This window comes from Ovis canadensis, chromosome 1 (genome assembly GCF_042477335.2).
Source record: "Ovis canadensis isolate MfBH-ARS-UI-01 breed Bighorn chromosome 1, ARS-UI_OviCan_v2, whole genome shotgun sequence".
NCBI lineage: Eukaryota > Metazoa > Chordata > Mammalia > Artiodactyla > Bovidae > Ovis > Ovis canadensis.
This window is the reverse complement of record NC_091245.1, coordinates 88,339,801-88,365,533: the sequence shown is the minus strand read 5'-3', so window position 1 is coordinate 88,365,533 and position 25,733 is coordinate 88,339,801. Positions and strand designations below refer to the sequence as shown.

General features: G+C 44.1%; 1 protein-coding gene and 1 long non-coding RNA gene across 2 annotated transcripts; one reads left to right on the top strand and one right to left on the bottom strand.

Moving 5' to 3' along the window:
* Positions 1–270: 270 nt before the first annotated feature.
* Positions 271–2,769, bottom strand: LOC138432449 (uncharacterized). The gene is made up of 2 exons (XR_011253868.1): positions 1,214–2,769; positions 271–869 (listed from the first exon to the last, which is right to left on the bottom strand). It is a non-coding gene; the product is annotated as an uncharacterized lncRNA (long non-coding RNA).
* Positions 2,770–3,082: 313 nt separating this feature from the next.
* On the top strand, positions 3,083–15,123 carry LAMTOR5 (late endosomal/lysosomal adaptor, MAPK and MTOR activator 5). The gene is made up of 5 exons (XM_069573762.1): positions 3,083–3,531; positions 9,240–10,146; positions 10,999–11,060; positions 13,136–13,253; positions 14,806–15,123. The coding sequence occupies exons 2-5, from the start codon at positions 10,112–10,114 to the stop codon at positions 14,864–14,866; spliced, it is 276 nt and encodes a 91-aa protein (XP_069429863.1). The 5' UTR covers positions 3,083–3,531; positions 9,240–10,111; the 3' UTR covers positions 14,867–15,123.
* Positions 15,124–25,733: the final 10,610 nt, after the last annotated feature.

Sequence of the window (25,733 nt, the reverse complement as noted above, 5' to 3'; positions counted from 1 at the left end):
CGTCTGAGCCACCAGGGAAGTCCACGATATGAGTTGCTTAAATCAATTGAGGACTATTTTGTAAGTATTACAAAGGATGTGCAAATAAAAACGTACATGTGCGTGCGGGTGTGCTCAATCGTGCACACTCTTTGGGCCCCCATGGACTGTAGCCCCACAGGCTCCTCTGTCCATGGGCTTTTTCAGGCAAGAATTTTGGCGTAGGTTGCCATTTCCTTCTCCAGAGTGTAAGGTATAGTTCAGACCGAGGCAGAAAGAGGAAAGACGACCTCAACAGAAGTAGGTTACCTTTATTCAGGCAAGGAGGGGCGACGGTCAGCCTAACGACCAGGGTGAGCTCCGAGAGGGATCAGGGAGGCTCCATGTTTATAGGGAGGTTTGTGGAAGCGATAAGGGAAACTTTAATCAGGCGGGATGTTTTGGGTATTCTTTAGTTGAGATGGCATTTGTAGTTGGGTGGGAGGTGATAAGTCTTCTGGGCAGGTGTAGGGGGTGGAAGGTTTCTAGACAGAGGGTGTTAAGCCCCAGATAGATGCAACCGGCCTGGAGCATCAGGGCGGGACCTAAAGTTCTGTTTTGTTTTCTCCGAAGTTAGATGATTCAGCAAGGGCCTTTGAGACTGCTGTTTTCTTTTCTAGGCCCCAAAGTCTCCTTCATTCCAGACCTTGAAATCATAAAAATATGGGGAAAAGGACGCCGTGTCTCTCTGGCTACTTCCTGCTGGATAGGGGCGATGATTTGGGGTCTGGCATGGAGGATCGTCCTAGGGCTCAGGGTCTCCTTTTTCTGAGCTTGGGGTGAGGCTCTCAAGAAGAAGAATGGTCTTGACCTGATCTCGAAAGATGGCCCGAATCCGTTCTTGGAGAAACCTTTGAAAGAGATTGAAGAGACAGGGTCCAAATAAGAGGAATAGAATGGTAAGCACCAGTGGTCCCAGGAAAGGGAGCAACCAAGGGAGGGCCTGTTGGAACAGGTTTTGAGGGGTGTAAAGGTTTTGTAACTCTTTTCTGCGGTGTTCAATTCTGTCTCTAAATTCTTTGACTCTGCCCTGGACTATGCCCGTTTCATTAACAAAATAGCAGCAGTCCTCTCCTAGGAAAAGGCAGGTCCTTCCCTTTTCTGTGGTGAGAATGTCCAGGGCTTGCCTACTTTGTAAGGCCACAGAAGCTAATGAGTTAATTTGTCTTTGAATTGAAACACAGAACTCCACTACCTGCTCCATGTCTTCATTAAGTTCTTGGGACAGCTTGCAGTAGAAATGGGCCGAGGTCGAGATGCCTCCAATCCCGGTGCCTAGGGCTGCTGCTATGCCAGTCCCAGTCAGGAGGGGGGCTATGACAGCTCATCTTTTCCTATGGGAAATTTCCTCTTGGGGTTAGAATATTTGATCTACTTCTTCTTTGAGGAATGTTAGGCCCGGGGTCAGGAAGACCAAGATGCACGGTCCAGGGGGGTCCAACGGGAGACATGAATATGCGTAGGTCCTGCAGAGAATGGAGATTCCAAGTTTGGTGCAATTCTTTGTGCTGTTCCAGAGAACCCAAGTGGAACAGAAGGAGGGAGTGGAGTTTGCAAGATAGTGTAGTTGGGACTAGAGTAGTTAATACAGGTTAGGTTTGAAGAGGCTGAGAGTAGGGCATTGTCAGAGACTGGCCCAATGAGTTGTGTAGCTTTCTGTTGGGGAGGGGAGGTAGAGTTGCCCTGCGACAGCCAGGCTGAAGGTAAAGGTGTTGCTCTGTGCGGTGAGGGAGACAGTGGTATGCATGTCCAGCACTGGGATGTGTGTGGTGTGTGCTGGAAGAATTGGAAGGAAGAGTTGAGAAGGCGAGTAAGGTGTTGGTTGCCAGAGGGAGGTTTTAGGAGAGGCCGTATTTGGGAAAGGAGGCCTAGGCGTTTATAAGGCTCAGGGGTCGCCTGTAACTGGGAAATTATGTTCTTTATGACTTGTTCTTGTTTCTTTTCCCATTTTTGATCTAGTACCCCACCCCTGTCTGAGTACCCCCAGTGAGTAATGGGATAGAAACATGTTTCTTCCATTGGTTTATGGCAGGTACTCACGAAACTCCCTCTCTTTTGTACTTTAACAGTGAGTAGCGATTTGGACTTCCTGCCCCCAAGGTTCATGATGCATGATTTTGGAGCTGTATTATAACATGAGGAATGTACATAGGAATAAACGTCAGAGCAGGGCAGGGAGTAGCCAGAAGGCTGGGGAGTGCAGCAAGGATAAGGAACAGAGGAGTCATGGGGCTGTTAGTTAGGCAGTTCCGAAGAAATAGCACCCTAGGAATGGAACCCAGCTAGCAACGCAGGCGATACCCATGGAAAGACGAAGGATAGGTGGCCAGTCCTGAGGGGAGACAGTTACTAGGCCTATAGCAAGGATTAAGATTAAGCATGCAGTTATAGTTAGAGAGACAGGGAGAGGTCAGTTAGGGCAAGGGGCAAAAGGCCCCAAGTTGGTGGTTGGTTGCATCTGAGGAGGAACAGTGTTCATTAGGATGTAGAATGATGTAGAGAATGAGAGTAAAGAAATCAATTCTGTCTGGAGTCAGATTGTAGAAGGTTCCCTGGAGACACAGTTGAGACACCAGTGTGGTCAGGTCTTTGAAGGAGGTTCCTGTCGGGGCGCTGGTCCAGAGGTCTTGTAGTAGTTGGGTCAGGAACAGTTGTAGGTTGAAGAGAGTCCAGGTCATTCAGTGTCTTCTTGGACGGTTGACAGAGGTTGTCGCGGGTGAATTTTAAGGAGGTGGGTCCTGTGAGGGAGACCTGACAGGGGTCAGTTAAGGAGGGCGGCGCAGGGTCGGATGTGACCCGTTTTAGGCGAGAGAGGTATACCCAGGAGGTGACCTTCTCGAGTTTAGCTGCAGTTGGGGTAAGGAGGATGATTTCGAATGGTCCCTGGCACTTTGGGGTTAGGTCACCCTGGGGATTATCTGACAGATAGACCATGTCCCCAATTTGTAAAGGGGGCAGGGAGGCTTGGGGGTCAGGGGCGGGCAAGTTGTGGTTGACTTATTTCCAGAGGGCATTGCGGTGTTCTCCCAGCAGAGGGAAGTGTAAGAAGCTTGGTATGGGAGGAGGTTCAGCGGGGAGTCCAGGAGGGAGCATGGGCCTTCCATGCTGCTGCTGCTGCTGCTGCTGCTAAGTCGCTTCAGTCGTGTCCGACTCTGTGCAACCCCATAGACGGCAGCCCGCCAGCCTCCCCGTCCCTGAGATTCTCCAGGCAAGAATACTGGAGTGGGTTGCCATTTCCTTCTCCAATGCAAGAAAGCGAAAAGTGAAAGTGAAGTCGCTCAGTCGTGTCCGACTCTTAGCGACCCCATGGACTGCAGCCCACCAGGCTCCTCCATCCATGGGATTTTCCAGGCAAGAGTACTGGAGTGGGGTGCCATTGCCTTCTCCATGGGCCTTCCATACGTCACCTCAAAGGGGCTCAGCCGCAGGGGCTTTCTGGGCAAAGCTCATATTCTGAGGAGAACAATTGGCAAAAGTTTAGTCCAACCCAGATGTACTTCGAGGGTTAATGTGGTAAGGGTTTCTTTATTCTATTCATCCTTTCTACCTTTCCTGAGGACTGGGGACGGTATGGAATGTGAAATTTCCAGGGTATCTGTAAGAATTGGACAAGCTGTTGGGTGACCGTGGATGTAAATTCCAGGCCCTCGTCAGACTGTAGGAATGAAGGCAGACCAAACCTGGGGATAATTTCTGTGAGGAGGATTTGGGCCACGGTGTGGGCTCTTTTGTTTGTAGTGGGAAATGCTTCTACCCATCCTGAAAAGGTGTCCACAAGGACCAGGAGGTATCTGACTCTCCGGACCAGGGGCATATGAGTAAAGTCTATCTGCCAATCCTGTGCTGGGAGGCTGCCTCGCATTTGATGGGTTGGAAAGGATGTCAGTTTAAGGTTAGAATTGGGATTAATACATTGACATGTTTGACAGGAGCAGGTAAGGTTATCTAAATATATTTGGTCAGCAGTGGATATGGGGAAGTGGTTATGGAGGAACTGTTGGAGTGTCTTGGATGAGGGATGGAAGAGTGAGTGTAGATAAAAGGATTTCTCTGGTGGTGGGAGGGTCGGATGGAGTCAGGGCTAAGATGACAGGCGACTGGAGGAAGGGATGGAACAGGGCTATCTCCTTTGCCTTTTGGTCTGCAGCATTGTTGTAGGCTGATATGAGACTTCCCTTTTGATGTCCCCTACAGTGGAGGATGGCTGCTTTGTTTGCTAAGAGTGCTGCCTCTAGAAGTTTGTGGATCAGGTCTGAATTAATGGGGGATCCCTTTTGGGTTAGGAAACCTCTTTCTCTCCATATTAGGATGTTTGAGTGAAGTATGTTATAGGCATATTTGGAGTCTGTGTGGATGCTAACCCTTAGATTTTCAGCCAGAGCTAAAGCTCTGGTGAGAGCTATAAGTTCTGCCTGTTGGGAGGTGGTGTGAGGTGGCAGAGGTGAAGCTTCAATTGTCTGGGTTCCGCGATTGTGACAAAGGTCCCCCTGGATGATGGGAAGGGTGGGGATTTTTGAGAGCTGCCATCAACAAACCAGTGTGGGGTGTCTGGGTCTAGGACGGGCTGATCTGTTAAATGTTGGAAGGGGTTTTGGGTAAGATCTACTGTTAGGCTGCAGCTGTGTAGGAGGGAGTCTGTTGTAGAGGATGTGTGTAATAAGCTGGCAGGGTTAAGGGGAGAGCAGGGGGAGAATGAGAGCTGAGGGCCGAGGAGAAAGGCATGTAGGACCTGTACCCTGGAAGGAGGAAGGGAGAGGAAAGCCCGATGTGATAGTAAGTCTCGGAAGGTGTGTGGAGAACAGACCGTTAAAGGGGCATGTCTAGAGAGTTGATTTGCTTCGGGTACGAGGGCTGCAATCACAGCCACGGCCTGTATGCAGGGAGGCCACCCCTTGGTCACCATGTCAAGCTGTTTTGATAGATAGGCTATGGGAGCCCAGGTCTCTCCGGTCCACTGACATAGAAGTCCCAGGGTGTGTCCTTGGTTGGAAAAGGAAAGAGAAAGAATGGTCTGGTGTGATCGGGCAGGTGGAGAGTTGGCACTCGAAGGAGGCTCTGGGCGAACTGGTGAAGAGGATTGGCCAGCGAGGAGGGGTTAAAGAGGGGCTCATCCAGACATCCTTTAGTTGCCTCATAGAGTGGCTTTGCAATGAGGAAGAAATTAGGGATCCAGATATGGAAAAAGTTTAGGAGGCCGAGGATTGACAGGAGTTCCCTTTTTGTTTTTGGAACTGGACAGTTAATTAAGGCCTGGATTCTGTCTGGGGAAATAGTTCTTTGTTGATGGGATATGGAGAGCCCCAGGTAGGTGACGTTTGTCTGGGCTACTTGGGCCTTAGATTAGGATACCCAATAACCCCAGGATCCCAGGGCCCCAAGGAGTTTTGCAGTATGTTGGAGGCAGAGATTTCGGGTTGGGCTACAAAGGAGAAGGTCATCTACATATTGGAGGAGATGACTCAGGCTAGGTTGAGTGTCTGTAGGTCCTTTTGTAAAGCCTGTCCAAAAAAGTGGGGGCTGTCTCTGAACCCCTGGGGGACAACTGTCCATGTTAGTTGTTGGGAAATGTGAGTCTTGGGGTCTTGCCAGGTGAAAGTGAAAAGGGGTTGGGAGGGGGTGGAGAGGGATGATGAAAAAGGCGTCTTTAAGATCTAATATTGTGAAGTGGGTTGCAGTCGGGGGTATGGTAGACAGAAGGGTTTAAGGGTCAGAGACTACTGGGAATGTTGATCTGATGGCCTCATTGACTTTTTGCAGATCCTGGACCAGTCTCCAAGACTTGGGTCCCTTCCTTACTGCCAGAATAGGGGTGTTGTGTGGTGAATGGGTAAGAATTAGGATAGAGGCTTGAAGAAGGCGGTCTATGATAGGCTTTAAGTCTCTTGTGGGCCTCTGGGGTGAGAGAGTACTGTTGTTGCGTGATTATAGTCGAGGGGTCTTTTAGGGTAATGTGGACTGGGGGATGATGTTTGGCTATGGATGGGTGATCAGTGTCCCAGACTTGGGGGTCTAGGGCTGGTAGATCCAAGGGGAGGTCAGGGGTGAGGGATAGGGACCGTCCAGGTGCCATCTGTATGCAGAATATAGACTATATCGAGGGGGGGGGTATGGTAATAAAGACCCCCAGTTTGGATAACAAATCTCTCCCTAGGAGTGCCATCAGGCACTGAGGCATTATGAGGAATGAGTGTATAAGGCTCGATTTTCCAAATTGACAGAGTAATGGAGGGCTGATTTTTGGCCTTAGGGGAACCCCAGAGACCCCCTTGATTGTGAGTTCTGAGTCCTGAGTTGGGCCAGAGTAGGAAGTTAAGAGAGAGAAAGTGGCTCCAGTGTCTACTATAAAGGAGGTCTATTTTCCGGCCACTACCCCGTCTACCCTAAGTTCCGAGCTCCTGTTCAGGACACAGCGGGGTTGGAACCCGGCCGTCATTGGAACAACTCTCGTATGGTTGGGCTGGGGTTCTGGGGAGAAGTGGGGGTTTCCCCAGAGGCGCCAGGGCGTCCCTGTGGGCATTCCACTCTCCAGGTCTGGGAGGTGGGGACCTCCCCAGGGCTGCCAGGGCATCCCTGGGGACAGTCCATCTTTCAGTGTCCCCACTGGCCACAGGTTGGGCATGCTTTTGGGGGGGGGCCGCGGGTTTGGGCATGCCTTTGCCCAGTGTCCTGACTGGTTGCATCGGAAGCCGGGTCCGGGGTGGGGGTGGTAGTGGTCTTAAGCCCCGTTCTGGGATGACTTGGGCCAGGCTGATCTCTTTTCTTAACTGCTGCCGCCAAAAAGGCATATTTAGCTTTTCTCTCACGTTCTTTTTTTCTCTTAGCCTCATCCTCTTTATTACTGAACACCTTGAAGGCTACTTCTAGGTCTCTTTGGGGGGTCTTGGGGCCCTTTTCTAGTTGTCGAAGCTTGCGTCTGATGTCAGGGGTGGACTGGCTGATGAATTGAACGTGAAGGTAGAGTAACCCAGCAGGGGTGGTGATATCTAGGTTGGTATACTTCTGGACTATGCCTGTGAGGCATGCCAAGAATAAGGCTGGATTTTCGTCTGCCCCTTGGGTGATTTCTCTGACTTTATCATAACTGACATGGATATGAATATTTTTTTGCATTCCTTCTAGAATGCAGGTAATCATATGATTGAGTCTCTTGATACCTGGGTTACTGGGCTGGTAGGTCCGGTGGGGATCTAACTGAGGCACTGCCTCATCAGCAACTGAGCTATCCCAGTCTTGGTTGTGTAAATGATCAGCATGGGCTTTTGCCACTTGCCAGATACGGTCTTTTTTGTCAGGGGTGAGAGTGGCATTTAGGATATAATATATGTCACTCCATGTGAGGTTATAGGCCTGGGAGAGTCTCAGGAATTTTTTCCTGTATCTGGTAGGATTTTCGGAAAATGATCCTAGCTTTTCTTCTATCTGGCTCATATCTGACAATGAAAATGGCACGTGGACTCGGGTGGGGCCCTTTGGTCCTGCCACCTCTCTCAGGGGAAACGTGTTGGGTATGGGACTGTGTGGGGGTGGGGAGAAAGAGGGGAGGGGAGTCGGTGAGATGGGGTAGCAGGGTTGAGGGGAAGTCAGGAGAGGTTTCCACGCCAGTAGGTGAGTTGGATGAAGGGGAAGGAGAGGGTTGGCGGGGCAGCGGGTAGGGAGGGGGCTCATCCGCGGGTCGAACTCCAGGGGTGCGGAAGGTCAGAAGGTCGTGGTCTGCAGTTAGATGAGGAAGAGCCCTTTCGCTTGGGAGGCAAGGTGCATAGAAGGACCTCGTGGGTGGAGCAGGCCTTGCATAGGGAGGGCTGATCCGAAGGGCCCGAAAGCCTTGGGCATAGGGGACCTCTGACCACTTGCCATTCCGTTTAAGGAAGTCGGTGAGATTTTGAAGAACGTTAAAGTCAAATGTGCCGACTTCAGGCCAGCAGTCTTGATTGTCTAATTGGTATTGAGGCCAAATCTGTGTACAGTTGTTTTAAACCGTTAGCTTTGAGTTCAGTGAGTGAGAGTGGTTTGAGAGTTTTGAGAACACAAGTCAGAGGGGAGTCTTTTGGGACAGATTGGCTAGACCCCATAATTGAAAGGCAGGCAGAGGCTCCTGTTGGGAGCTCAAGTCGCAATAGGAGTTATGAGAAGAGAGCTCTGTGTCAAGGTGGAGCGTCCCCCACGGTCGCCTACAGAGTGGCCCTGGGCCGGGGGTCCCGGGACTCAAAGAGGACTGAGTTCTAGGGTGCCTCTAGAACACCATGCGGATCTTACCTTAATCTAGGGGCCGGCTTGAGTGGAGTGTTGCAGTAGAGCAGTCGAATGGCAAGAGTTCCCTATTCCGGAGGTCGTCAGAGAGAGAGAGAGGGAGAGGGGGTACAGCCAAGGCCTGGGGGTAGGCAAAGCACCAATAAGCCTTAGCCCAAGGCTTGCACCGCTCACAAAGGCACTAGGCGTCCCCAAGGGGAACTTGAGCCCCGGCAGAAAAGTGAGCTCGTGAGCTCGGAGGATGTTCACCCTCCCAGACTCCAGGAAAAGGGAAAACAATGAGAGGGAGGGAGAGGGAGGGAGAGTGAGAGAGAGTGAGCCAAGTGCCTCTCCCCTTCCTGGGTTTCCGCACCAAGAATATAAGGTATAGTTGGGGCTGAGGCAGAAAGAAGAAAGACGACCTCGACAGAAGTAGGTTACCTTAATTCAGGCAAGGAGGGGCGACAGTCGGCCTAACGACCAGGCTGAGCGCCGAGAGGGATCAAGGAGTCTCCATATTTATAGGGAGGTTTGTGGAAGCGATAGGGTTTATAGTGTGGCTCAGACAGTAAAGCGTCTGCCTACAATGTGGGAGACCCGGGTTCGATCCCTGGGTCAGGAAGATCCCCTGGAGAAGGAAATGGCAATCCACTCCAGTACTATTGCCTGGAAAATCCCATGGACAGAGGCTATAGTCCATGGGGTCTCAAAGAGTCGGACACGACTGAGCGACTTCACTTTCACGACTTCACTTTCACTTTGTGGAAGCGATAAGGGAAATGTTAATCAGGCGGGATGTTTTGGGTATTCTTTAGTTGAGATGGCATTTGTAGTTGGGCGGGGGGGTGATAAGTCTTCTGGGCAGGTGTAGGGGGTGGAAGGTTTCTGGACAGGAGGTGATAAGTCCCAGATAGATGCAACCGGCCTGGAGTTTCATTTTCTCCGAAGTTAGATGATTCTGCAAGGGCCTCTGAGACTGTTGTTTTCTTTTCTAGGCCCAAAAGACTGCTTCACAGAGAATCTTCCTAACCCAGGGATCGAACTCACGAGTCCTACACTAGCAGACAGATTCTTTACCGCTGAGCTACCTGGGAAGCCACTTACTGACATGGAAAGACATTTATGCTAAATACTGTGCAAAAGATCAGCAGCAGAATAGTATACCCAGTATGTGTGTCGATTTAGCTTTAAAAAGATACAACAACATAAAAGCATTTACTTGCAAAGATAATTGCTTGAAGAATATTCTCCAAGGGATTAATATTCATCTTTGGACAGAGACTATGGGTGGGCTAATTAACTTTTTTTAAAAGGTTATTCTTAAGTAGTCCTATCTAGTCTTTATCACAAGTGCCAGGTTCTTTCCCTTGCCAAAGGGGAAGAACCAACCTTTTCCTTAAAATCCCGACCGTTTCCCGAAACCTCCATTAGCCTTGTTCCATCTCGTCCTCTAGTCTGTGTTCAATCTTTTCTCCTACAAGCCTGGGGATCCTTCATTGGGATCCTGTGTCGCTCTTGTCTGTCCCTGCCCCACCGCCTGGATGAGACCCCGCGGAACAGGGCAGGTTATTTATTGTAAAACTTCAATTAGATCTCGCCCGACTTCTCGGAATCGGTGGGACTGCAGATTTCCCTCCTCAGGGAACATTCCACGCCGTCCAGTCGCCAGTCGCCGCGCGGGAAACAGAACCCCTGCCAATACGCCGCGGCGGGCGCGTAATGATGTCATCCTGGACATAACGCGGAGGACGCGCCGCGAAGTTTGTCCCTTTGGAGGCGCCGTCCTTGCTTACGGCGCGCTCACGTCATGTGACCGCCCGAGAGGCACCTGACACCAGTGGCGAAGAAGGAGGCGACCCGTGACGAGATGGAGGCTACCTTAGAGCAACACTTGGAGGACACGTGAGTAGTATCCTTGTCGGCCCGTCCTGGGGTCGCGGCTGGAGAAGTTGAACGGGACAGAGTGCGAGCTGCGAGCGCCGGCTGGACGTCTAGGAGACGCTCTGTCCCGGGGCCTCCGGTGGGGGTGCGAGGTGACCCGGAATTAAATTGCGCAGGGGCTCCGCACACTCCCTCCCGAGCCGGTCTCCGCGGTCCGAGCCCCAACCCCTCTGTCGTGCTGAAATTGTCTGGACAGGGTCGCTCTTCGACAGTTTTAGGAACCCGGTTCTTTCGAGGGAAAGATGTACCACCTGTGCCGAGCCCTGCCTTTATAAACGTAAACACACATACATATTTCCTTCCGGGTGTAACCAGTTACTTGTCGCCTAAGGAAATGAAAGGCATCCCTTAAATTTTTCGAATGAGTAATATCTACGTAAAATCCAAAATTGGAAAAATATAAGACAGCGTACAGGGGAACACCTCCTTCCCATCAGTACCGCTCAGTTTCCCACTTCCTCAGCGTGAGGCAATCCATTGTTACTTAAGTTTCTCAGCAGTTTCAAGTGAGTAGGTATGCTAAAGTATGCATTTTTAACAAAGGCAACTAGATCCCAGGTATTGCAGCGTTCCTGGCCCTCCAGAGCTCAACAGTGCTGTGCCAGTCTTTTCTCTCATGAGAGAAAAATTGGTTTAACTATTCAATTTAAAATAGTTGTAATTGAATTTTTCTTGGGATAGGAGTGGATGATAAGTGAAAAAAGATTGAGTAACACGAATTTAATGTCTGGTACATAGAAAGCCTCTTTGTGTTGTTATTAATGTCATTTTCCCACATCATTTTCTTCCTTTTTCCTGTGTTCCTGGAATTAGGATGAAGAATCCATCCATTGTTGGAGTCCTGTGCACAGATTCACAAGGACTCAATCTAGGTTGTAAGTATCTCACATCATCCCTTTTGGTAGACTGCATAGCACTTGATGTTGACTGAGAGCCTAGCATGCTATTGTTCTCTAGTTTTTATTTCCTGTTATCCTGACACTTTCTGGGGACTTTTATGAGAGTAGATATCATCTCCAAATAACAAGATTAGAAAACTGAAACTTCTCAGTTGACATTTATAAAAGTAGAAATGTTTCTTGCAGTTCTGGCACTGCACAGTTGCTTCTACTGTAGTAGTATTTGAATAATTTTAAATTGGGTCTAGAAAGGACTTCAGATAATGACAGTAGTTACTATTTATTGAATAGATACCATATGTTGGGGCTGCTAAGCTCTGTATACATCATCTCTAATTTTCACAGTAACCCTGCTAAATGTGTGATGGTGTTATTTTTCAGTTCAACTTCACTTAACAGTAAGTGAGTAGGCAATAAAAATGTGGGATGTAGAGTTGGACACACGTAGGTTCACCCCCTTGCTCTTCTGTTTACTAGTAGTGTGAACTGGGACCAAAAAGAACATCTCAGAGGCTCAGTTTCTTTACTGAGTTGTTTTTTAATAATAAATATTATGGAATTGCATCCATGAGCTCTTACTGTGTACCAAGTACTATAAGTGCTTTACATATACTAAGTCATTTAATCCTCATGACAACCCTATGAGGTAAAGAAACTGAGGCACAGAGGTTGAGTAAACTTGCCTAAGGTCACACAGTTAGTAAATGGTTGAGCTAGGATTTGAATCTGGCTCCATAGTCTTTTAATCACAGTACTATAAGATTATATATATAAAACACTCAACACAGAGTTCAGACATAATGCTCAATAAATGGTAACAGTTACACATGAGAAAATAAATCCAGAAAGGTAGACAATGGAAGGCTTCAGCTAAGTCATGTCAGAACAAGTAAACCCAGGACATCTTGTTCTTTACTCCTCTGTACTATAGGGCTTTTTAAAGCTCAGAATTGTTGCTGGGAGAGTAATTGAAAGTAGTAGTCTGTGTCACCCAGTTAGATTTTGCACACAAACCAGTTGGTTGGAGGGAAAAGGGCAGATTTTTTTGAGGTTTGTTGCCACACTCACAAATGGAAAGGCTGAAATTCAAGTGCAGAAATCTAAAACTAAATGTATTCCTTCAAGAAACCTTCAAGGCCCAAAAGATTTCACTGTATGTCCAATTAATGCTTTTTTGGGGGGTAGGGGGGATGGAGGCAAGAATACTGGAGTGGGTTGCCATTCCCTTCTCCAGGAGATCTTCCCAACCCAGGGATTGAAGCCAGGTCTCCAGCATTGTAGGCAGACACTTTACCGTCTGAGCCATCAGGGAAGTTAATGTTTTACATAACAACAGTAAATCCATCATCCCTGCCGAAGAGGCATATCTATGACCTGACTTAGTTTCAAGCAGAGGGGCTTGTGTTGTCTTTATATACAGAAGATATTATAAACTTAGTAATTACTTTTTGGACCTGGCACCCAAGATTTAGTTATTATCTACAGGCTAAAACAAATATTAGTAAAAAGTCAATTCTGTTGCTCTTTGAAAACAATCAGCTTATTCTAGTGGAAATAACTGCTCACAGAGTATTTATATATGCTGTCAGGGTGATCTACAGCTGAACTCCTGAGTAAAAATCTTTATATCGTTTGAGGTTGAGCTCAGTAAAAGGAAATCAGATTTCCCATGAGGAATTAATTAGTGTCAACAAGTCTCTGGCCCTTACCGGCTGCTTTTTGTCAGTCTCACCTCTGAATTTCTTCTTGGTTTCAGTTTGCTTTCAGATTGACTTGAATTATAGCTTACTCATATGCTTGAGAAGGTGTTTAGAGACGGTGATGGGAATGACCTCGAAAATTGAGTAGTTTATGACCTTACTGAGTTAAAAGCTGTTGTTGGCTTTCTCGCTAATGTAACCAGCTGAATATCAGGGCAGAATGATTTTGTCACCACATAATCTAAGAGACCATGAGAACCCTCTTTTTGTGAATAATTCAGTTCAGTTCTATGGTACCTCTGTACTCATTTTTGGACAGTCAGGCAATATGATATCATCTCTGTCTTCCAGGCCGCGGAACCCTGTCAGATGAGCATGCTGGAGTGATATCTGTTCTAGCCCAGCAAGCAGCTAAGCTAACCTCGGACCCCACTGATATTCCTGTGGTGTGTTTAGAATCAGATAATGGGTGAGTAGATGGCAACAGATCCCTTCCTTTCCTATTTATTCAGGAAAATGCCTCAGAAACACGACCGGGGCTTGCCCTGTGTTCATCAGTGATTCCTCATTCCAAGTACTTGGAAGGAGGTTCCACCCTTTGGACAACAGGACCAGATGGGTTGGTCTCTGAAGCTAATGTGCTTTCAGACCACAATGACATTTAAATGGAGAGTAAGAGCTGTCATGAACTATCAGTAAAAGAAAGCAATAAATAACACAGAGGAAGACTCAACAACAGCAACAATGTCTGTAATAACAGAAGTACTAAAGACATTCCATGGAGAAGGCAGTGGCACCCCACTCCAGTACTCTTGCCTGGAAAATCCCATGGATGGAGGAGCCTGGTAGGCTGCAGTCCGTGGGGTCGCTAAGTGTCGGACACAACTGAGCGACTTCACTTTCACTTTTCACTTTTATGCATTGGAGAAGGAAATGACAACTCACTCCAGTGTTTGCCTGGAGAATCCCAGGGACACCAGAGCCTGGTGGGCTGCCGTCTATGGGGTCGCACAGAGTCGGACACGACTGAAGCGACTTAGCAGCAGCAGCAGCAAAGACATTCCAAGTGAGGGTCCTCCGAGTATTAGTGAAAAAAGCAGAATACAAAACTATGAACATTATGATCACAGTTTTATATCAATAAAATGAGAGAAAATGTATATATAGTATACATGCAGATTTAAAAAAGGAAAATATTAATAGTGGTTGTCTTTGAGGGATAAGGTCCATCTAGTCAAGGCTATGGTTTTTCCAGTGGTCGTGTATGGATGTGAGAGTTAGACTGTGAAGAAGGCTGAGCGCCGAAGAATTGATGCTTTTGAACTGTGGTGTTGGAGAAGACTCTTGAGAGTCCCTTGGACTGCAAGGAGATCCAACCAGTCCATTCTGAAGGAGATCAACCCTGGGATTTCTTTGGAAGGAATGGTGCTAAAGCTGAAGCTCTAGTACTTTGGCCACCTCATGCAAAGAGCTGACTCATTAGGAAAGACTGATGCTGGGAGGGATTGGGGGCAGGAGAAGAAGGGGACGACAGAGGATGAGATGGCTGGATGGCATCACTGACTCGATGGACGAGAGTCTGAGTGAACTCTGGGAGTTGGTGATGGACAGGGAGGCCTGGCGTGCTGTGATTCATGGGGTCGCAAAGAGTCGGACACGACTGAGCGGCTGAACTGAGCTGAACTTGAGGGATGGCAATGGCAACCCACTCCAGTACTCTTGCCTGGAGAGTCCCATGGACAGAGGAGCCTGGTAGGCTGCAGTCCATAGGGTCGCTAAGAGTCGGATACGACTGAGCGTCTTTACTTTCACTTTGAAGGATAGGATTATAAGATTAATTTCATTTATATTTTATACTTTCCTATATTTCCCAAATGTTTTATTGTGTTTAGATACTGCTTTCATATATAGAAAAATAAGTATTACTTTTTTAGTTGTATCCTAAACCAAACAGCCTCTTTAATCATACATTGCCACCCACTTGTAGCACTTTACTGAGTATCTTCCACATTGCCTTTCAGGAACATCATGATCCAGAAACATGATGGCGTCACAGTGGCAGTGCACAAAATGGCTTCTTGACACCTCGTGTCGGTGCTCCTGCATATCAGCTCTCTTGCAGCCTGTCACAGGGACTCGGTCGCACCTTATGTGAATTAGCTCATAGAACTATTAAACCATTCGTGTAATATGCATTGGGCACTTTTCTGTTAATTTCAGAGTAGGTTGCTTTTTGACACTGTGGATTTAGTTAGGAAAGGATCATGTTTTGAAGCAGCAGGTTTAGGTCACCTTGTATATAGAATTTTGTTAAGTTTAATAAACCTGGTTGGAGGAAAGCTTGGATCTTTTCTGAATTCTTTAAACTCTTAACAAATGTTCATTTTTTTAATTATCAAATTGTAATTTTTCTTAAAAAAGGTAACTACTCCAAATTGTTCTCTTTCAGAAGCTCCTGAAATACATAGATTCTCACAGAAGCATCTATGGATATGTAAACCAAGTCAAGCTTACTGTTACCCCATAATAAAAACATAATAGCAGATATCATAAGTATTTACTATATGCCAGGAACACATTGAATTCTCATTAAAAACCATATATGGGTTTTCCTAGCAAAAAGGTGAAGCAACTCAAATGTCTTATTGATGGGTGAATGGATAAGCAAAACATGGTATATACATACCATGGAATATTATTCAGCCTTTAAAAACGAAGGAAGTTTTGACACATGCTATAGCATGGAGGACTCTGGAGGACATTATGATAAGTGAAATATGCCAGTCACAAAAAGACAAATACTGTATGATTCCATCTATATGGGGTGCTACCAAGAGCAGAAGAATTCAGACAGGAAGTAGAATGGTGGTTGCTAGGGTGAGAGGGGAAAAATGGGGAGTTAGAGTTTAATGGGTACACAATTTTTGTTTCACAAGATGAAAAGAGTTCTAGAGATGGATGGGGTGATGGCAGCAACAATATAAATTATTTAATACCACTGAACTGTACGCTTAAGGATGATTATGATTTAAAAAATGATTATAATAGTAAATTTTATGTTTTATGTATTTTACCACAATAAAAGTTTTAATTAAAAATGAATAAAAATACCACATGAATAATTCAGCACAATTCCAAGAGGACAACTTACAAAAGTGAAAAGGATTTTTCTGTATCTCAGAAAATAAAACATTTGCAATAACAAAATAATACAGTTAGGAATTTAACAAAGGATAAAACCTATATAGGGAAAAAATTTTTACTCAAGGATTAAAAAATGAGCAGCACTAAGTAATTATAAAATATAATGTAACAAAATATCAAATCTGCAAAGAATTTTTCCTGAATATAGTTTTCCTAATTTTTCAATATAGTCCTAATAAAGATGGCAGTAGAAAATTTTTTTGTTAACTTGATACACTTTTCTGATATTTCATGGAAGAATAAAAGTTTCATAAATAGTTGTCAAAAAAGCCCATATGGTAAGTACTCATTTGTCCCATTTTGCATTTGTATAGTTAAGGGATTAGCAGTCACCATTTGTACCTAAGATTTTAACTCCGAGTCTTACTTGTCTTGGTTTCTCCCATACAACAAGGCAAATCATTCATAATTATAAATAAATTCCTTCCCTCCAGAGCCTCCCTTCCCTTTCCTCACCCCATCCCTCCAGAGAGCCAGACGGGGCTCCTTGTGCTATACAGCAACTACTCACCAGCTATCCATCTTAACACCTAATAGCATGTACATGTTGAAATGGGCAGAAGACCTAAACAGAGCCTTGTTCTTAACAGCCCAATCACTGCAGAAATAGGTATGATTGGCCAGAAGAAAATCTACTGTTCGAAATACGTGCTATCTTCTTTTTCAGCCTTTATCATTCTTAGCAACAGAACAGTGCACAAGCAGATTAAAAAGTCTTCATTTTGTTGAATTTGAATGCAGCTTCTGTTGCACTCTAGCAGTTTAATATCTGATAGTATAAAAAGAAATCTCCAGAATAATATTCAAAAATACCAAGCACCTATAAATAAACAGTGCTAGTTTAAATTAAGCCCAGTGGCCTACTCTTATAATTTAAGAAATGGTGGGAACTCTCCCCAAATCTTAACTCTTCTGCACAAAGAGTGAGGACAGAAAAATTCAGCTAAAAATAATATCTTGGTAGTTCTGTATTAACACTCTAGGTCCCCAAGTGCCAAAAAGTATTCATGGGATATGTTTGTCAGTGGATTGACAGTGGTGACAGGAAAATCATGCTGCATTCTTGCTGAGTAACTTTAAGGCCAAGAATTAGAAAGTCAGAGGTTGAGGGAATTATTTATGCTTAGTTCAAGATCCTAAAAGCTTTATTAAATCAATTGGGTACAGATGTCAGAATTTAACCAATATTCCAACGGTGGCTTAAGAATTCTGCTCTTGATATTAAGCCCCACATGATTAATAAGAACCATTTTTAATGAACTAAGTATACCAATAGCAGGTCATTTAAGTGCAGTTACTTTATATAGAGTCCTCACAACAAACTTTCAAATATTAGCCACATTTTACACGGCTGGAAAGAGTCAGAAAGGGTAACTTGCCCAGAGTCTGCAGACTTAAATAACGGTAAGGTTGAGATTCTAACCAAGTTTGCATTTCCCACTGTACCTCAGAGTTTTCTGTATGAAAGATGTGTTTCAAGGGGTTCATCTCTTACAGCATATCTGCAGCTTTCCTAGCTTCAGTAAATGACTCACTGTTCTGCTGCATTTTAAATCGGACACCGCCCTCAGTATCAGAGCTGTCTATCAATACAAAAGCCTCTTGTCATCCTATTATCAGAATCATAGACAGCCCTGCTTTAAAGAGTAACAAGTTCCTAACCCTCCCCCACAAAAAAATCTTACAGATGTTTACTAAAAAGTTATTTTTAGAGTATGATCCATGCTACCAACCACACATAACTGCCCACTTAGAGGGCATCTTCTCAAACCACAAAAGCTCTGCTTTTTAAAAGCCTGAGAAGCCCCTTACTTTTTAAAAAGGAACATGCATAAATATGTGCAGATTTTCCAGATAAAACAAGAAAAACACACATTGGCCTAAAACACGCTCTGGTTTAAAACCTGGAATGTTGGTGCTGGGGAGATGAAAGGCAATTTCCTATTTACTTTTTTTTTCTTTTTGATGTGGAGGGTGGAGCAGAGGAAGGAAATGGGATAAGAAAACTGAATTATCCCAGTTATTTTCTAGGAGACTCAGCCTTTACCATTTCCAAAATGCAATGGGAAAAAAACAAGTTGCATTAAAATTATAAGTATATACCTTTCATAGGAGGTGTTTGGAGTTAAGGTAATCAAGTATAGAAAAGTAATTAAAACAGGGCTTCGAACTTCAAAGTACTAACCAGAATCTTCAGTCATTTCAGAGAAGCACACACAGAGAGGTTGCAGGTTGCCATTGGTAGCCCAGAAATTATATCTCTCTGGAGAAGGAAATGTCAGCTCACTCCAGTATTCTTGCCTGGTAAATTCCATGGACAGAGGACCTAGTGGGCTACAGTCGATAGTGTCACAAGAGTCAGACACAACTGAGCATACACCTCTACTGGACTTTACAGGTTTCTCAAACTCCTTAGGTCCAAAACAGAACTCAACTCTCCCCTTGTTTCTTTGTTTTGTATCTGTCCCAGCTTGGGACCTTGGAATTAGCCTAGACTTCTTTCTCATTCCCTGCATCCTGGCAGTCTTCCAAATCTGTTTCTCTTAAAGAATTCATGGGCCTTGTTCATTCTTCTGCTTGATTTTCTTCAAAAATACCATGTTGACTTAATTTCCAAGTTTAAATGTATTACTTGTACAGGCAGTATTTTCTTTAGACATTCTTTAGGGATTTTTTCAGGTATTCTTTAGACAATGCGAACATACAAGAAAGGTAGTCATTCATCCCACCAGCAAGTGATAGTTTATATTATTTTACTGTATTACTTGTATTTCAAAAAACAACAGCTTACATGCTTGGGAACAAATGTATGCTTGCTATATCTTGTTTTGCTTTGTCACTTAAGTAGGAGCATTTTTCTTGTCGTTAACAATTCTCAGGAAGCATGGTCATACTCTTGAGAGTCCCTTGGACTGCAAGATCAAATCAGTCAATTACAGGAAATCAACCCTGAATATTCATTAGAAGGACTGATGCTGAAGCTGAAGCTCCAATACTTTGGCCACCTGATGTGAAGAACTGACTCACTGGAAAAGATCCTGATGCTGTGAAAGGTTGAAGGAAGGAGGAGAAGGGGACAACAGAGGATGAGATGGTTTGATGGCATCACCGACACAATGGACATGAGTTTGAGCAAACTCCAGGAGATGGTGATCGACAGGGAAGCCTGGCGTGCTGCAGTCCATGGGGTCACAAAGAGTCCGGCACAACTGAGCGACTGAACAATAACAAACTGTTATTCTCTATGTGTTGCTCTTAAGTTCTTGCCAAATAACTCTGATAATTATCTTTGCAAAAAAACAGAAGAAACTATTTCCCAACTCTGGGGCCCCACCCCCTGCCTTGAGCATAGAGTTAAAAGATAAATCGAAGCATATTTAAAGTGATAAAGAGTTTTTTTGAGTAAAAAAATATTTGAAGCGGGCACAAACAAACCTGAAGAGGTCAGGAGCAGTCTATCATCAGGAGTTTAGGGAGAGGCTTGTATTTCAAAAAACAACAGCTTACATGCTTGGGAACAAATGTATGCTTGCTATATCTTGTTTTGCTTTGTCACTTAAGTAGGAGCAGAAGCAAAGCAAGGCAATTATTGATTGGCTACAGCTTAAAGCCTAGTTCAGTTCAGTTCAGACACTCAGTCATGTTCAACTGTTTGTGACCACATGGACTGCAGCATACCAGGCTTTCCTGTCCATTACCAATTCCCAGAGTTTGCTCAAACTCATGTCCATCGAATCGGTGATGCCATCCAACCATCTCTTCCTCTGTTGTTCCCTTCTCCTGCCTTCAATCTTTCCCAGCATCAGAGTCTTTTCTAATGAGTCAGTTCTTTGCATCAGGTGGCCAAAGTATTGGAGTTTCAGCTGTGTGTGATTGCCTGTCTCTAGGTTTTAGTTTCAGAATCTTTAAGCATTTACAGGCTTAGGTTTGGGTTTGTTTGTGTAGGCCACATAGCACTAGAGCCACCTTAAGTTTCTAGTGGCCTCCTTCTGCTTTAGCCAAGTGACTTATCAACTTCTTGTATTCGCTACAGTACCAGAGGTGTTGATCCAGGTATAGCGGGAGGTTTGCCATGGCACAGACTCTTCCTGGTTTAGCCAACAAGTAATTTAAAGCAATTCTACTGTCTCAAATCATCTTACCAAAAGCCTAGGGACTTTTGTTGTGTAGGTATGGCTTTAGCAAGATTCAGTGAGTTGCCAGAGGAGCATTGTCTTCCCAGGCATTAACAGAGAGAAAGAAAGTAGTGAAAAGGCAAAATGAATAATGGTTTCAAATAGGAGATGAAGATCTTGATCCATGATCTTGGGAGAGCTGTCCACCTCAAGATGCTATCTGCTTCTGGGGAGGAACTTCCATAAGCCAATTTTAATTTTAGGTCTCCAGTTAGTGCACAGTTCTCGGAGTCTGGAGGAGCCCTTTTTAATTGGGAGATAGGGACCCAAGGTTTAAGGCTCTGAAGTTTTATTACTGACTTGGTGTGGTACCTTCTAAGGAGGTTCAAGGGCAACCTTTGTTCTTAGTGATTTCAAATCAGAAGGGTGGGAGAAAATTGGAAATCTTAGTTTGGAGAATAACTAGATATTTGAGAAAACTAGAACAAAACTAGAAAACTAGAACAATTCAGGATTCAGCTTAGTTTACAGGTATTTAACAAAAGCTCAAAAACAATGAATAGGACTAGAATGTGATACCCACAAGATTCTATTATACTTTTCTTTTTTTTTCTATTATACTTTTCAATTGAAATTTAATTTTTTTGCAATCACTCCCATCATAGTAAGACTAACTTGTTTGCAGAATAAGTCTAGTCTCATTAAACTTGGCCTGATTATTTTCAGAGGTGCAGTAAGAATAGTAATTGACCATACAGTTTCTTTTAAAAAGCTCTTATTCTAGAACTTTTTTTTTTTTTGCTAGAACTTTTAATAAGGAATCTTAGATTGAACTTTTAAGGCTCTCCAGCTTAAGAAGCCAAATCAAGAATTTGTCATTTCAGACTGTATCTAGAATACCTACAGATTTGGGTGAAATCCTCTCTTCTTGAGGTTCCCAAGATATCCTGAGGTTCCTGGGCCTGCCAGGAAGTGACCATTCTTACTTAACTGGTAAAGTTTCTAGGAACCCTGTAAACAAGATGCCAGGTCAGTTTTTCTTTAGGAGCTTTATTGCATCCATAAATTCAACCTTAGTTCCTTAAAACTGTCTGGTCATATCTGATTTTATGTATATTCTCAAACATGACATTCTAATCAAAGCCTTGGTAATATACAATGCTTTCAACTGTGTCCTGTTATAAGGACATATTCTTATTGGGCTTATGTAAATCACAGTATTGCCATGAAAATAAGAATATGTAACAAATTTCCAAATTTTGGAGGGATCAGGTATGGAAAAAAAGTGAATGTTTCACTTTTGTTTACCAAGGTACACTTTACCAAATTGCCTGAAGTCATAAGTAGTTTAAGAGAGAACAAGGTTTTGTTAAATCTGGAAAACAAAACATTAATGAATTAGCAGTATTTCAAAGAAAAAGTTGTTAAAAAATTATCATCAGTTCATTTAATCATGTTATTAATTCTTATTGATATTGAATCCTGTCTTTTTCCTTAGCTTTGAAAATTCTTACCCAGTTCACTTTTATGATCTTAAACTTATCAGAAACCTGTATTCTAGATCTTTCCATGAATCTCTCAAGACAAAGAGGGACTTCTGTGAAAGCATCAGTAAATAAGTCTCTGTAAATGACAAAAAGACTTTTTAATAAAGTCCTTCCATACCTTTCCTTACCCTCCAGACACATTTTACCTTCCTTCTTACTTTACACACACAGTTGTTTCCTTTCACCCTTGTATTTCTAAGTGGTTTTTAATTACATATAATGATTAGCATTTATAAACCTTAGAATCCTTACTTTCTAGTAGAAACTAAAAAGAAGTAAGCAATTGTAGACTGTTACACTAGCATTCTGTGGATTGGCACATTTATAAATATATTTCATAATTTCAAGAAATATATTTTTCCTCATAGTAAAATTTTCAACGTGGCATAAAACATGTTTGCCAATAAACCCAAATATCTTTGAAATAAGGGTCTGGGGCTCAGTGGTAAAGAATCCACCTACCAGTGCAGGAGACATCAGTGATCTTTAGTTCCTCTGTGATAAGAAGCCAAAGTAAATACAAAATCAAAAGTAGGTAAATCTGTGTTCGATAATTAAGGTTTCAATATTTTATCTTATTTGGAAATGATCTAGATAGTCAACAAATATCCAAAATTTAACTTAGTATAACTTTTTCCTAGTTTCCAAATTGCCCTACACACAGTTTTTGTCCTTCTAATAAAAATCACCTTCCTGAGATCTACATTTCAAAGAAATGTCTCTTGAGATCTAGAATACTTACATCTCCAAGCTCTAAGGCACAGAAGAAAGATGTTAAGTTCCACTAAGAAGGACCCTGATTCCTTAAATCCAGATGTTTTATAACATCTGCAAGCCTTTTGAACTGAATGGGGAGGTTTCGAGATTGGTAAAAAGGATAGGTGGGCTTTTCATTATTTCTAGAGCTACATTTCTGTTCTTGTCAAGACTTGATTTTTAAGAACGATTTTTAGTTGTTCTTAATTCCTCAAAGAACTGGGTTGCAAGCTAAATGATATGAAGAGGCCCAAAGGACCCACCCATCCAACTATATTATCTTCAGTTTGCTTCTTCATGTCAGGGAGATTCTCAACTAAAATGAAAATTAAAAGATTCCTCTGTTCCAGATTTAGGGCTGTGCCTCTTTTGAATGGTTTAGTAAATCCTTCCAGAGTGGCTTCAGAATGTTTTTCTTTTTCTCTGGGTACACAGTTTCCCTTCAGCTTAGGGAAGAAGGCCTAAAAAATGTTCCTATCATACTCTGAATATCAGCTTCCAATGTGGCCAACTTCTAACCATGGAGCTCACTAAAAAATCCTTTGAAATATCTTACTAACACATTTTAGTTGGGGCAAACAGTAAATATTCCTGGTAATACCAAACAAAACTTTCTTTTACTTTTAAACCAAAGGTATCCATATCAAATGAATCAAAACCAAAACCATGGCTTAATCACGGATGCAAGAGGCATTCCCAAAGAAGATGAAAAAGATATTACTCCCTCATCCGCAAGATCCAGAGCCACTCCCAAAGATGGCCAAAGACAGACTTAGACAATACCCCGAGAGAGGGTGACAGTGGATACTAGCTATAAACAGGGTGCCACCCACATTCCCGTCCAGCCATATTTTGGGGGCCTCCAACATGACAGCTGAGCTGCCTGCACAGATACAGAGCTGCCAACCTGCAAGCTCTGATGGGCAGAAAGCCAAGTCAAGGTCTCAACGCAAAACAAGATAAATGAGAAAGAAATAGCAGTCCCTGGGTGTAAGAAATAAAAACTTAAAAATGGACCATTTTCAAGAATAGCTAGCTTTGAGTGACAGCTTGCTGATGTAATAGCCAAGAGCTGGGTTACAAAACTGAAAAGTGCAGGCAAAGGGAGGGCAGGATGCCTAGTATTTTTGCACTTGTTTATCCTATTGGTGAATTCAAAACATCATGCCACCCCATGGACTGCAGCACCCCAGGCTTCCCTGTCTATCACCAACTCCTGCAGCTTGCTCAAACTCATGTCCACCGAGTCGGTGATGCCATCCAACCATCTCATCCTCTGTTGCCCCTTCTCCTCCTGCCCTCAATCTTTCCCAGCAGCACAGTCTTTTCCAATGAGTCAGCTCTTTGCATCAGGTGGCCAAACTATTGGAGCTCCAGCTTCAGCATCAGTCCTTCCAATAAATATTCAGGACTAATTTCCTTTAGGATTGACTGGTTTGTTTTCCTTGGAGTCCAAGGGACTCTGAAGAGTCTTCTCCAACATCACAGTTCAAAAGTGTCAATTCTTTGGTGCTCGGCTTTCCTTATGGTCCAGCTCTCACATCCATACATGTGAGAAGGAATAGGTGCTCGAGAAAGGAAGAAACAAGATATCAAGGGGCCAGCCCATAAAGTGGAAGGAGATAAAGCTACATGATGTCTGGGAAGACTGCTTACTCCATAGTACCTATCTAATGAGGAACTGGGGGAGGGACTTACGTGCTAGGGACAAATTGCTCATTGTAATCTTGCAAGACCATCATTAAAGCTTTGCTTCCCACTCACCTTCTGTCTCCAAGTCTGAGTTTGGGTTGGTGTGTTCCTCACACTGGGGAGGGGAAGAATCCAATCATCAATGCGGATGTAAATGAAAATTCACAAGCCACCATTCAAAGATCTAATTTTTTTTCTCCTGCCACTCTGAATCTAGAATGGAAGGAACTCTGTAAAACTGCACCATAGGTGGTGGTCCAGAACTGACTTTGGTAAGAATTCTCACCCTTTTGGGGCTTCTGCCAGTTTTCCCAGGATCTCATCAGCAGGCTCTCAAGCAAGTGGGGTGTCCCAGCAGGTCTCATCCTGGCCACTAGAAACTTGGGGAACCACTGACTGAAACCGCCTGCCCTGTCCTGGCACCACAGTAATCACTTGCATGAGTTAGCTTAAATAAGAAATCCGGGTAAGGAATGCAGAACAAGCTACCAACAACCAGAAATATTTGAGAAACATCAAAAGGTGAGAGAAGACCCCAGTCCATATGTCCTACCAACCTCCCAGAATCCTGGCTGGAATCCATCTTGGCTGAACAATGAGAGTGCCACCAGGAAGGATCTTGAGTCAAAGGTGTTAGCCAGAGACAATCCAGGAACTAACCCCATCACCATAAAACCTGAGACTGTAAGCCATGTGGCAAAGGAGCTCTCCTTGTTTCCTTATCCTGCAGCTCTCTGCCCAAGTGCCCCTTCCCAATAGTCTCTTACTTTGTCAGCATATGTGTCTCCTTAGACTATTAATTTCTAAGTGTTAGACAAGAGTCCACTCTTGGGCCCTGGAAGGGGTACGCTTCTAGCAACAAAATTGTAGGGGAGAAAAAATAATTTTCCTTCTACTCTTAAAGTGCTTGGCTGAGCCCCTTTTAGTCTAGAGCACCTCATAAGTGGATAAACTTATCTAGGTTAAAAGCTTTCCACTGTGGCCACTGTAATACAAGATTATCTTTGGTAAGTTTAGCCTATTTGTCACCCTTAAAATTTTATTCACCTGAGGCCTCACACAGGACCATCCCAGTTTCAGTCCAACCCAACCCTGGACCCAGGGCAACTCCAGCCAGTTTCTGAATGCAGTCTGGAAAAAGTAATGCTCAAATAAGGCCTGATGGTTCATGAAGCAAAAGCTGCAGAGCTGGGATGGGGGAAGGGCCAACCCCCACTTCCAGAGGCAATGAGACAGCAGTGAGCCCAGTGGGCTCACTGGGTATCGACCTTGGGCTCCTCAGGGTCTCCTTCCTTTGCTCCCTCTTCTGATACCAGAACTATTTATTTGAACAAAAATCAGCTCAAACTGCGCAGTAACTAGATATTGGGAGTGCTCCACTGACTGGAGCCCAGGGAGAGGTTTTTACAGAGAGAAGGCAGAAGCAAAGTAAGGAAGTTATTGATGGGTCAAAGCTTAATTCCTGGCTGATTGTGACTGGTCATCTTTAGGTTTCTATTTTGTAGCCCTGTTTCAATTCCTGGTTTGCTTTCATAGGCTGACTTGGCATTAGAGCCACCTCAGTGTGTTGGCCTCCTAGTTTAACAATAGTTATCCAAAGGATTTTCTACTTGGTTTACTCTGGTGCTTGTTTTT

Excerpts from the sequence above, each read along its gene's own strand:
- LAMTOR5 (XM_069573762.1), top strand. The coding sequence starts at position 10,112 with ATGGAGGCTACCTTAGAGCAACACTTGGAGGACAC. Across the intron at positions 10,147-10,998 it reads GAGCAACACTTGGAGGACAC|GATGAAGAATCCATCCATTG; the intron begins GTGAGTAGTATC and ends TCCTGGAATTAG. Across the intron at positions 13,254-14,805 it reads TGTTTAGAATCAGATAATGG|GAACATCATGATCCAGAAAC; the intron begins GTGAGTAGATGG and ends ATTGCCTTTCAG.